General features: G+C 37.9%; 2 protein-coding genes across 2 annotated transcripts; both read right to left on the bottom strand.

Annotated features, from left to right (window-relative positions):
* Nucleotides 1-2,546: 2,546 nt before the first annotated feature.
* On the bottom strand, nt 2,547-3,502 carry LOC110586435 (olfactory receptor 8B8-like). The gene is given in 2 exon segments (XM_021696639.1): nt 2,547-3,085; nt 3,088-3,502. Coding segments are annotated over 2 exon segments (954 nt in total).
* Nucleotides 3,503-11,579: 8,077 nt separating this feature from the next.
* On the bottom strand, nt 11,580-12,512 carry LOC110586208 (olfactory receptor 8B3-like). The gene has a single exon (XM_021696395.2). The coding sequence runs from the start codon at nt 12,510-12,512 to the stop codon at nt 11,580-11,582; it is 933 nt and encodes a 310-aa protein (XP_021552070.2).
* Between the last annotated feature and the right edge of the window lie 506 nt (nt 12,513-13,018).

Genomic DNA, 13,018 nt, shown 5'->3' with positions numbered 1-13,018 from the left:
AGAAAACCTATATAAGATTGTACGTATATGAGAAATAAATTTTGGTCATGTTCAAAAAAAAAAAAAGTGGAAAGTCCCAAATCACCAGTTATCTACACTATAACATCATAATCACTTGAAAAGAATTTTAAAGATGCATATTCCTGAACCCTGCCCATAGATATATTCTAATTGAGTAGGTCTGAGATGGAACTAGGAGATCATAAGTGTCTCCTGAATGATTCTGACATATACCCAAGTTGTGAATCATTAATCTAGTTCAAACCTAGTAGTGTATAAGTCAACAACTGAGACACAATTATCACAAGATTTTTTAAATAGATGGAATATTTGGCATAATCAAGCCAAGCCTCTTATTTTGCAGGTTACTAATCTGAGGTTCTGTAATGAAATGGCACTACTATATGGTGGCAAACCCTAAACTATACCCCATTTACTATAGCTCGAATCCCAAGCAAATGGATAACGATCTTCGCAAAAACCCTTTTAAGTAGATACTATTATTTTTCTCATTTTAGAGTTGAAGAAACAGATATCTTAAAATGTTAAGTAACTTTTTCAGAATCACATAATTAGCAGATTACAGAGCTGAGATTTAAACCCAGGTAGTCTGACACCAGAAACTGTGAGCTTACTCTACCTTGCTGCTGGAAGTCTTCCCAACTCATGCCTCCCTTCCCCCAGTTCCTGAATACACACAGCCATTTATATAAAACTAAATCAATCTCTGTTTTCCGTCACTGTGCTTTAAGAGAAAATGGAAAAGAAAAGCAATGTGAAAACAAAGTATTGGGAAACTCACTCTAGGAGGAAGAAATGCTAACAATTCTTTGAATGACTCTTCTCCCCAAAGATCTCCTTTTTGACTCAAAATTTAAAGTCATATAGCAAGCATTGATTTAACCCACCAATACTTGCTGAGGCTTTACTAAGTGCTAGACACCCTGCTAAGCACTGGGAGTATAATAGAGAATAAATATACATGGTACCTTTCCTCACAGGGAAGACATATAATCAGGTAATTATAAAAGCATGTGAAAATTGTTTTTATTACTGTGGCAGGCCTGACTATTTCACTCTGAGAAATACAGGACAGAGCACTTAAACTTTATAAGACGGGTTAGGCAGCTGTTTCCCTTCAGGTGATATCTGAAGCATAAACAGAAAACAGAGGTAATAAGAGTGTACTGGAAAAATAGAGATGATAGATGATAGATAGATAGATAGATAGATAGATAGATAGATAGATAGATAGATAGATGATAGATGATAGATAGATAACCAACCAACCATGGAGGAAGCATGAGCGAAAAGGAATTTTCAAGGAAAGGCAGGCAAAGAAAAACAAGAGAAACCCCCTACTCTACACATTCTCAAATGATTTTCTTAAGATTTTAAAGAAGGCAACTTGTATAAATATATGTCTTTCTTACATAACCTACTCCTTTGTAGTTAACTGTAAATTTTCATGCAAATGAGTTTCTTAAAGTTTTCTTATAATTAAATAAATGGAGTCAGATTGTACTTTGAAAGGAAAAAGAATTTCAGTACAATGGGATCTGTACCTCAATAGGGTAGGCACAGAATGCTACCAGGATATATCTGAAGGTCATCTAATCTCACCCTTCTGTCCAGAAAAGACTTCCCAGAGGTTCTGGATAACCTAATACCTGAGGGATGGACAGGTTGAGCGAGGCAAAGAGGGTACATGAGGGTGTTCCAGGGTGAGCGAAGAGCTTGTGGGAAAATGTGCAAAAGAATAGTTTATTAAATTTGGGAAAGTTCAGTGTGACTTTAGTAGACTACCAGAAAAAAGGCAGGGAGGAGGGGATATAATAACAGAGAATCAGGCTGGAGACATGACCAAGGTCAAGATATGATCCTTGTTTGACATAATGTGGAGCTTGGTTTTACATTGAAGAAAACTGCAGTGAACAGAGTAAACTAAGGTAAATGAGATCTTATTGGAAGCATGGAAAGAGCACTCTGGTTTCAGTGCAGAGAGTGGTTCAAGGGGTAAAGATAAGAGAGGGAGAGGCTAGTCAGGAGGCTGGTTTCCAGATGACAAACGATAGTGCCATGAGGAGAACAACACTTAATAAATTGGGTGTGGAGGACAAGCAAAGAGAGAGGAATCAAAGAAAATACTAGTTTGGGATCTGAGCAATTGAGTAAAGGATGGTGCCATTCATGATGATAGAGATCACAGGAAGAGAAAAGAGTCTGTGAATGTTCCCTCTAAAGTATAAGAGGAAAACAATGGGAAGAAAGAAAGAGAGAGAGAAAGGACAGGAAGAAGGAAGAGAGGAGAAAACATAGTATTAGGCCCCCGATACTATTCTACAAACATCCATTTGACTTAATTTATTCATCCCAATAACCCTGTAAAGTAATATGATGCCCCTATTCTGCAGTTTTCAACCTGGGCCTTCTAATTCCAAGTCCAACACTCTATTAGACCTCATTTCTTTCTCTATGAAAAAAAAAAAAACCTCTATAGAGGAATAAAAAGAATTTTAAGAGAAAGCTGTATTTTCTTACATTAATTAATACTGCTTTGGCTCAGTATTATTAAATATTTTTCTATTCAAGCTTTTTTTGGGGGTAACTTTAACCTCCTTGTTCCTGAAGCTATAGATCAGAGGATTGAGCATAGGCACCACAATGGCATAGAACACGGTGGACACTTTCCCTTGGTCCATGGACAAAATAGAAGAAGGATGAAGATACGTGAATGCCCCTGACCCAAAGAAAACAGAAACGACAATTATATGTGAGCTACAAGTGCTGAAGGCTTTGGACCTTCCTTCAGTGGAACGGATGTGAAGGATGCTGGCGAGGATAAAAGTGTAAGAGACAATGATAGTGAAGCTGGGCACGCCAACATCAAAGCCCACAACAATGAGAACTACCAGTTCATTGACGTGAGTGCTTGTGCAGGAGAGCTCCAGGAGGGGGAGGATGTCACACATGTAGTGGTTGATGGTGTTGGCATCATAGAAGGTCAGCCTCAGCATGCATCCTGTGTGGGCCCAGGCACCAATAAATGCCCCCACATATACAATCACAGCCAGCAGAGAACAGACCTAAGGGTCATGGTGACTGTATACAGCACGGGCTTGCAAATGGCCACATAGCGATCATAGGCCATTACTGTTAATACATAGCACTCTGCACTGACAAAGAAGCAGTAGAAAAAGAGCTGAGTCATGCATCCTGCATAGGAAATGGTGTTCAGCTCAGACACAAAGTTTCCCAGCAGTTTTGGGGTGATGAGGGAAGAGTAACAGAGGTCAATAAAGGATAAATTGAAGAGGAAGTAGTACATGGGGGTGTGGAGGTGAGAATTCTGTCCTATTAGAGTGACCAAGCCCATGTTTCCTGCCACAGTGACAATGTAGATTCCTAGGAAAAGGAAGAACAGGGGCAGCTGGATCTCTGAATATTTGGTTAAACCCATAAGGATAAACTCAGTGACTAAGGAACTGTTTCCCATATCCATGCTCTTCCAGTAGGATCTGAAAGATAGGAGAGTAGAATCATATTGAGGCAGAATCCAGATTTCCTATGCAATCCCATGCCCAGTCTATTCTGGAGCCAAGAAGCCAATGGACTCTATTGAGGTTTAACTACTTTACAGGAAGCTGGGATCTGGCTCTGCTCATACAAGGAAGACAAGTAGATGGGAGGCATCAACATAGTTTCAAGTAACACTGGAAGAAATATTTCAAGAGGGGATGAAGTATAGATATTTCTCATCTTTTCTCTGCTTCAATTTGCCATTAATACTTTTTATTCCTTCGTTTCTTCCAGTTTGTACTTGTTAATCTTTAATCACCACACTTTGGCTACCTGTGCTGGCCACAGATACAGACTGGACACTGTATAGGGTGGAGATCATGAGCGCATGTCCATAGCAGAATTGGAGAAACAGACTTGCAGAGACTCTTTGGTTTCCCAAGCACACATATCAAGAAAGTCATTAAGTCAGGAATGGAAGCTGGGTTTCCTTCATAGGAAATTCTCTAAGGATTGGAGGCAATCCTTCTGCAAACCCCATAATCTCAGCACTACTTATAATCTCTATTTTCTTCCTATGCAGCCCTGTAATCATCAGGGCTAGAGTTGGTAAAAGCAGAAAAGTTTTTGCTTTCCATGGCTCTGGGGTTTGAAAGACATAAAAACATAAAGAGTTCAATGCTTACTCTTCTTTGCCTAGTGGCATCACAACTGCCTTGTGGTTTCCTCTCCAACACTGCTCTCCAAAAGGAAAGTTCTGTTGCTGTGGGCAGTAAAAGAGCTGAACCAAACACTTCGTCTTCTGTTTACGTGGAGGGCTCAGAGCATTTATAATCTCAGTCTTGGACTTGTTCTGAGACTCATTCAGATAAAGATCATTATTTTTAATAATGATTTTCCCCAAAGGGGATCATTAAACTATTAAAAAAAGAATATAAACAGCACTCTTTGTTTTCAACATAATAACAGGGAGCATCATGTATGTGATCTTATTCTGAGCTTGGAGGTCTTGGGGGTTTGACACAGGGGCTTTCCCAGGAGACTTTCCATAGTTCAAACCCTTTGGGAAGGACAGGTGTATGAAACTGTACACAGATGAAAATGCTTATACCCTGGTGTCTTTGGAAGCTCAATATTCTACTCAAAATTGTACATTCTTCTAGCACAAATGAGGTAGAGATCTTTTCTCTCTTCTTTCCCCTAGTGCTTCTTTGGCTTTAGGCACAACTAACACATAGCTAATAATATTTTAAACACCTATACAATATTACATGTACATACATATCCTCGCACACATGATCATATGATGCATTCTTTGTATCTTTTAGACACACCACTTCCTGGACCTTTTTCCTGGCATTCTCTTTCCTGTCTTAGTTCCCCTTCATCCATCATGCCCCAATTATTTATGTTTACAACTTACAATTCTTTCCTTATTTTCCTAATTGCTGATATAACCAAATAGATTTATAGGGGCCTTACAATTGACCATAGCTGCATATTTTTTGACCTCTTGCTTTTGTCATTTAATAATAGTGCATTAAAATATTTCCAAAATTCTATGTTTAGACATATCATAACTTATCCAACAACACCACATTGAGAAATCCATTATTTTTCCATTCTTTTACCACCAAAAGCAATGGTAAAATAGCCATCATTGTGCATACATCTTGATGTACCAGTACTTTTATTTCAATGGTATAAATTCCCAGAATGTTCTTTTAATTAATATCAGATGGTTTTTTCCAAAGACTATAATAATTCACATCTCTGCAAGCAATGTATAAAACTACCTTTTCTTCCCCACTTACATCAATAGACAGATCATCTAAACCGAAAATTAACAAGGAGACAGTGGCTTTGAATAACTCACTGGACCAGATGGACTTAACAGATATATTCAGAACATTCCATCCTAAAACAACTTAATACATATTCTTTTCAAGTGCACACAGAACATTCTCCAGGATAGATCACATATTAGACTACAAAACAAGCCTCAATAAATTCAAGAAGATCAAAGTCATACCATGCATCTTTTCTGACCACTATGCTATGAAACTAGAAGTCAACCACAAGAAAAAATCTGGAAAGACCACAAATACATGGCGGTTAAAGAACATCCTACTAAGCAATGAATGGGTCAACCAAGAAATAAAAGAAGAAATAAAAAAATGGAAACAAATGAAAATGAAAACACAATGGTCCAAAATCTTTGGGATTCTGAAAAAGTGGTCCTAAGAGGGAAGTTATAACAATACAGGCCTACCTCAAGAAGCAAGAAAAATTTCAAATAAACAACCTAACTTTACATCTTAAAGGAACTAGAAAAAGAACAAACAAAACCTAAAACCAGCAGAAGGAAGGAAATAATAAAGATGAGAGCAGAAATAAATGATATAAAAACTAAAACAACAACAACAAAAAACCAATAGATCAATGAAACCAGGAGTTGGTTCTTTGAAAAAAAAAATCAATTAAATTGATAAACCTCTAGCCAGACTCATCAAGAAAAAAAAAGGACTCAAATAAATAAAATAAAAAATGACAGAAGAGAAATAACCAACACCATAGAAATACAAAGGATTATAAGAGAATATTATGAAAAATTATATGCCAACAAATTGGACAATTCCTAGAAACATATAAACTATCAAAACTGAAACAGGAAGAACTAGAAAATTTGAACAGACCAATAAACAGCAAAGAAATTGAATCAGTAATCAAACTCTCACAAACAAAAATCCAGGGCCAGATGGCTTCACAGGCAAATTCTACCAAACATTTAAAGAAGAATTACTACCTATTCTTAAACTATTCCAAAATATAAAAAAGGAAGGAAAACTTCCAAATTCATGAGACCAGCTTTACCTTGATACCAAACCCAGATAAAGACCCCACTAAAAAAGAGAACTACAGGCCAATATCCCTGATGAACCTAGATGCAAAAACTCTCAGTAAAATACTAGCAAACCAAATCCAACAACACATTAACTGAAGGTTACCAGAGAGGAGGGGGGTGGGAGGATGGATTAAATAGATGATAGAATTAGGGAGTATGCTTGTTGTGATGAGTACCAGGTGTTGCATGAAGTGTTGATCACTATATTGTACATCTGAAACCAATATTACACTTTATGATAACTATCTGGAATTTAAGTAAAAACTTTATAAAAAAGTGGGTTGCATCCCATGCCTTAGTTATTACACAGTGATCTTATAAAATATAAGACTTGAAGTCCGTGTATGTGAGAGTGCGTGTGTGTAGGAAGGCAGTATAAACATAAGTGGATGATGGAGATCTATAAATTTGGGGTTCAGAAATTAAAGGAATATAGAAATCAAAACCCCTTTTTCTTCTGCTTTATCAACCTTTAACTATAGTACACTCTAATCATTCCAAATTTGATCCTGAGCAGCAATAGCAGCTTGCTTAAAGAAAGTGTCCATTAAACAAAATCAGGATGTAATCAGGGAACTTTCTTTAACTAGGAGGACCATTTTCCATTAAGCATTGAAACTAGAAGTGTTCACACTGACTTAGAAACAGCTCTGTCCTAGTTCACAGGCCCAGGCGAATCTCATGTCTTACCTGTTTAACTTTCAGCTGTAAAATTTCAGTACAGTTATATATATATTTCTCTCATTATTTCATTCATTCCATTCAGATAACTCAAAAAAAAAAAAAAACTGTTAAGGATAACACTTTGTTTTACACATAAAACACCCTAACTTGATTCCCTTCCTTTGAGAGAAGTCCAAATAGAGCTTGAGTTGCTAACTAAAAGTTATAAAATAAGTTTTTTTTTTTTTTTTTTTAAAGATTTTATTTATTTGGGGTGCCTGGGTGGCTCAGTTGGTTAAGCGTCTGCCTTCGGCTTAGGTCATGATCCCAGAGTCCTGGGATGGAGCTCGGCATCAGGCTCCCTCCTCAGCAGGGTGTCTGCTTCTCCCTCGGCCTCTCCCTTGGCCCCTCCCCCCATTCATGCTTGTGTGCTCTCTTGCTCTCTCTCTGAAATAAATAAATAAAATCTTCAAAAAAATTTTTTAAAAAAAGAATTTATTTGTTAATTTGAGAGAGAGAGAGAGCATGAGCGCGGGGAAGAGCAAAGGAAGAAGGAAAAGCAGACTCCCCGCTGAGCAGGAAGCCTGACACAGGGCTCAAATGACCTGAGCCTAAAGCAGTCGCTTAACCAACTGAGTCACCCAGGTGCCCCTAAGTTTCTTTAAAACTTTGCCAAACCTAGATTTTACAAGTTTTATTTAAACTTTTGTTACTTTTTTCAAAAATAATCTGAAAAAATGGAAACTAATTTGAAAGAAAGCTTACCTCTCTAAAAATGAAACAAATTTAATTTATATTTTCAGACTTCTCAAATGAAAGATTAGTGACCAGGTTTCACACATACTTGGGGCCACCTCAGATAGTGATAAATATATAACAGAGTGGCGGACACACCTCTGCAATGTCTATAGAGGTCCCCAAATAGCACAGGTATTATTTACTTACGTAGATACACTTCAATCTCAGTAAGGAAAACAATTTTATCAAAACAGACAGTAGGGGAACCTAAGGTGCCTCGCTTGGTTGAGCATCTGACTCTTGATTTTGGCTCAAGTCATGATCTCAGGGTCAAAAGATTGGGCCCTGCGTGGGGCTCCATTCTGGGTGGGGAGCCTGCTTGGGATTCTCTCTCTCCCTCTCTTCCTCTACCCCTCCTCCCCTCCCTCTCTAAAAAAAAAAGAAAAGAAAAAAAGGGGGGGAACAGTAAATAAACAAAAAAAGAAAGAAAGAAAACACCAACCTAGATCAATCATTTTATATAAATAAACTTAAGTGAAAATCAAGCATATTAATATTGGAGTCAGGAGATGTGGTTATGAGTAGTCATGAAAAACATCTACAAACAAACAGGCAAACACACCAGTCATGCCAACTTTCACAATATCTAAATCTTAAGTGGAGATTAGAAAACAAGTAAAATTGAAAATATTATTAAAGTTATCTTACAAAATGTTGACATTATCCCTTGGTTAAGATCAAGGTTTTTTAGAGTAAAAATTTTTTGCCTCTTTTCTCAAAAGAAAAATAATCTGACATCCTATTACAGAAAAGACATTGTCATAATTTGATTTACTCACTGAAAGTTTCTTTTTTATAACTTTATTTATTTATTTATTTATTTTTAAAGATTTTAAAAATTATTTATTGTTATGTTAATCACCATACATTACATCATTAGTTTTAGATGTAGTGTTCCATGATTCATCGTTTGTGCATAATACCCAGTGCTCCATGCAGAACGTGCCCTCTTTAATACCCACCACCAGGCTAACCCATTCTCCCACCCCCCTCCACTCTAGAACCCTCAGTTTGTTTTTCAGAGTCCATCGTCTCTCATGGTTCGTCTCCCCCTCCAATTTCCCCCCTTCATTCTTCCCCTCCTGCTATCTTCTTCTTTTTTTTTTTCTTAACATATATTGCATTATTTGTTTCAGAGGTACAGATCTGTGATTCAACAGTCTTGCACAATTCACAGCGCTCACCAGAGCACATAACCTCCCCAATGTCTATCACACAGCCACCCCATCCCTTCCACCCCCCACCACTCCAGCAACCCTCAGTTTGTTTCCTGAGATTAAGAATTCCTCATATCAGTGAGGTCATATGATACATGTCTTTCTCTGTTTGACTTATTTCGCTCAGCATAACACCCTTCAGTTCCATCCACATCGTTGCAAATGGCAAGATCTCATTCCTTTTGATGGCTGCATAATATTCCATTGTATATATATACCACTTCTTCTTTATCCATTCATCTGTCGATGGACATCTGGGCTCTTTCCACAGTTTGGCTATTGTACTCACTGAAAGTTTCTTTCAAATTATCATTGCTTTCCTAATTGCAACTTGAGGGTTCTGTACCTTAAATTTGTAAGAAGTAGCATATAGAAGCCAGCAAAAAACAGGAGTGAATTAGTTGTTCTCATGTCCCCAGGTCCTGGGGAGGTTAACTTTTTTTTTTATCAAATAACTTGAGAAATCCTGTGATCCCCATAATATTTCTAGAGCCTTCCAGGAAGAGGAGGAGAATCATAAGAATGGACTTTTATCATATATCATTTTGCTTTCTGGATTCCTTCTTCCTAAATTGAGTTTTAATCACTATTCACTGCTTTATCTTTTGAAATGTCTTCTATCTACCTAGTTCCCTAAATGTGACGACAGCTTTTCACTTTCATTCCTCCAAACACTACAGCTGTACATTCACTGTACACTATAAATTTTATGAAAGCTTTATAAACTGTATTTTTATACCACTATAAAGAGCAGGATTAAAACTGATTTGGAAACGTGGTTTCTAAATCCTCATGACCACTCTGCACACCGAGACTTTATATTTATTGGCCAAGTGTCTTGTTGAGCCCTGGCCCAATTATATGTTCTGGACTCCTTTCCCTCCTATGCCTTGCTGTGTGAATTACATGTATGTGCAAACATCCCAAATTCATTTTATTTTTTTAAGTTTTTATTTAAATTCCAGTTAGTTAACATACAGTGTAATATTAGTTTCAGGAGTACAATATAGTGATTCAATACTTCCATACATCACTCGGTGCTCATCACAAGTGTATTCCTTAACTCCCATCACCAAATTCATTTTGCTTTAATTTTGAAAAAGTAACATTTCATTTGAGCCGATCATTTCTGAACTGTACTTGCCCCAAAAGCTTTCCCTTCCTCAATGGAAAAAAAATTAAAAAAAAATCAAATTGTTCTCCTAAACAAACAAACAAAAGAAATACCCACCCTGAGAGAAATTCATGTGTCATCCTGGAACAAAGCACAATCAATTTTCAAATTAGAAATGCTTTCTTGTTTTCCATGCTTATGGAAACAAAAAGTAATAGAATAAAGTAGAAGCAAAGTACACTACAAAGAGTGGTAGATTGAAGTCAGAAGACTAAGAGTTTAGACTTTTTCCTTTAGAAGAGAGACAACTCTAAGTCACTAGCTACTCTGAGCTTTACTTTCCAATCCATGCAATAAACATATTTTGACAACCTGTTATGTGCAGGGTTGACCAAGCAAAGGTAAGAAAACTCTTTGCAAAAGAAGGCATGATGCACAGTGTTTACAGATGCAAAGTCATTTCTACTTGACAGTCTTTATGGAACCTTCCATCTCTGGCGTTAAAGGGAACACATTCTTGTTCAGTGAATGCTGGAAGGGTGAGAGTAGGAACACATTGTCCCCTTCATGCTGCCAGTGCAAGTGGCAGATAAGACATCCTTAATGACAGTATGTCACCCGAATGTTCCTTGATTTGATCATTTGTAGACAAGTCTTCTATTTCCAGAAAGAAAACTATAAGTTCAAAATTATAAAAAATAATAATAATAAATAATAAATAGATAATTTTTTAAAAAAGATTTTATTTATTTATTTGACAAAGAAAAACAGCGAGAGAGAGAACACAAGCAGGGGAAGCTGGAGAGGGAGAAGCAGGTTCCCCGCAAAGCTGGGAGCCCAATGTAGGGTTCAATCCCAAGACCCTGGGATCATGCCCTGAGCTGAAGGCAGATGCTTAACGACTGAGCCACCCAGATGTCCCATAAATTTCTTTCTTAATATTATTACTAATGGGGCACCTGGGTGGCTCAGTTGGTTAAGCGACTGCCTTCGGCTCAGGTCATGATCCTGGAGTCCCGGGATCGAGTCCCACATTGGGCTCCCTGCTCAGCAGGGGTTCTGCTTCTCCCTCTGCCCTCTTCCTTCTCATGCTCTCTGTCTCTCATTCTCTCTCTCTCAAATAAATAAATAAAATCTTTAAAAAATGTATTATTACTAAATGAAAAAAGGGGAGAAGAAAGTGTGCAAATGGTGAAGAAAGAGAAACCTACTCTACAAAAAGCAAAAATAAATTATTGAGAGAAGATTCAACTCTCCTTCAACATGATAAGAAAGAAATAGGATAAGCAGGCTGCCAATAAAATTGCTGTAATTACAAACAGAAACTCCTTGTCCTGTGACTAAGTGGAGACACTGTTTCTGATCAAAACACTCTCCTACTCACAGTTTTTCTCAGAGCAATTTTAACATCTTTGTTTCTTAAGCTGTAAATGAAAGGGTTCATCATGGGAACCACGTTGGTATAAAAGACAGAAGAGATTTTTTCCTCATCCATAGACCCAGCAGAAGATGGCTTAAGATACATAAATGCAGTGGATCCAAAGAAGAGAGAAACAGCAATTATGTGAGAACTGCAGATACTGAAGGCTTTGGACCTGCCCTCGGTGGAGCTGATGCTCAGGATGCTGGAGAGGATGAAACCATAAGAGACAAAGATGGTGACACTGGGCACAATCACATTGATGCCTGCCACAATGAAAACCACCAGCTCATTGACATAAGTGCTCATGCAGGAGAGCTGGAGCAGAGGGAGAATGTCACAAAAATAATGGTTGATGGTGTTTACATCACAGAAGGTCAGCCTCAGCGTGCATCCCGTGTAAGCCGTGGCACCTGAAAATGCCATCAAATATGAACCAAGCATAAGGCTGGAACACACTTTAGGGGACATGACAACATTATACAAAAGTGGGTTACAGATGGCCACATAGCGATCATAGGCCATTGACGTCAGCACATAGCATTCAGAGATAGCAAAAAAACAAAAAAAGTAAAGCTGGGTCATGCACCCCAGGTAGGAGATAATATTCTTTCTTGATAAGAAGTTAATCAGCATTTTGGGTGTAAACACAGAAGAATAGCAGAGGTCTATGAAGGACAAATTGAAGAGGAAAAAGTACATGGGGGTGTGGAGGTGTGAATTCAGCCCAATTAGAGTTATCAAGCACAAATTTCCCAACACAGTGACCACATACATGACTAGAAACAGACAGAAGAGGGGGAGCTGGAGATCTGGTACGTCTGTTAGCCCCATCAGAATGAATTCAGTCACAAAATAAGCATTTCCAGGAACCATTCTTCTCTAAGAGGATCTGTGAGCACAGAAAAATAGGGTTACATAAGGAAACAACTCAGCTCTCCTTGAAAGATCTTGTACTAAAGAGAGTGTATACACTGGAGATGCCTGAGAGGAGCCCAACTAGACACAGAGAATCTACCTTTACCGCTATCACGAACCTGAGGAACACTAATTCTCCCTTTATTAAAGCCTTTATAAGCTAAATATAACAAAGGGCATCACAAACAGCCTCGAGAGGCAAGGCCAATGAACTTGACCTTTGGAAACGACTGCTGGAAAAACCAAGGGAGAAGGGAGAAGTTGGGACCAGGACAGAATCATCTGTCTCGAATTTCACTATGTCTTCATTCACTTGACCCTCTCCTCACCAGTAAAATAAGAGGTAGAATCCTTAGCAACCCCATGCTGGCCTCAAATGCAGGTTACACTTGATGGAGTGAGAATTTAAGAACACTGGTTTCTGACCTAAATGAGGGACCAGGGTCTAGGGGAGGCTGAGTTAC

This window comes from Neomonachus schauinslandi, chromosome 11, assembly GCF_002201575.2.
Source record: "Neomonachus schauinslandi chromosome 11, ASM220157v2, whole genome shotgun sequence".
Classification (NCBI taxonomy): Eukaryota; Metazoa; Chordata; class Mammalia; order Carnivora; family Phocidae; genus Neomonachus; species Neomonachus schauinslandi.
This window is presented reverse-complemented; position numbering and strand designations above follow the sequence as displayed.

Excerpts from the sequence above, each read along its gene's own strand:
- LOC110586208 (XM_021696395.2), bottom strand. The coding sequence starts at position 12,512 with ATGGTTCCTGGAAATGCTTATTTTGTGACTGAATTCATTCTGATGGGG.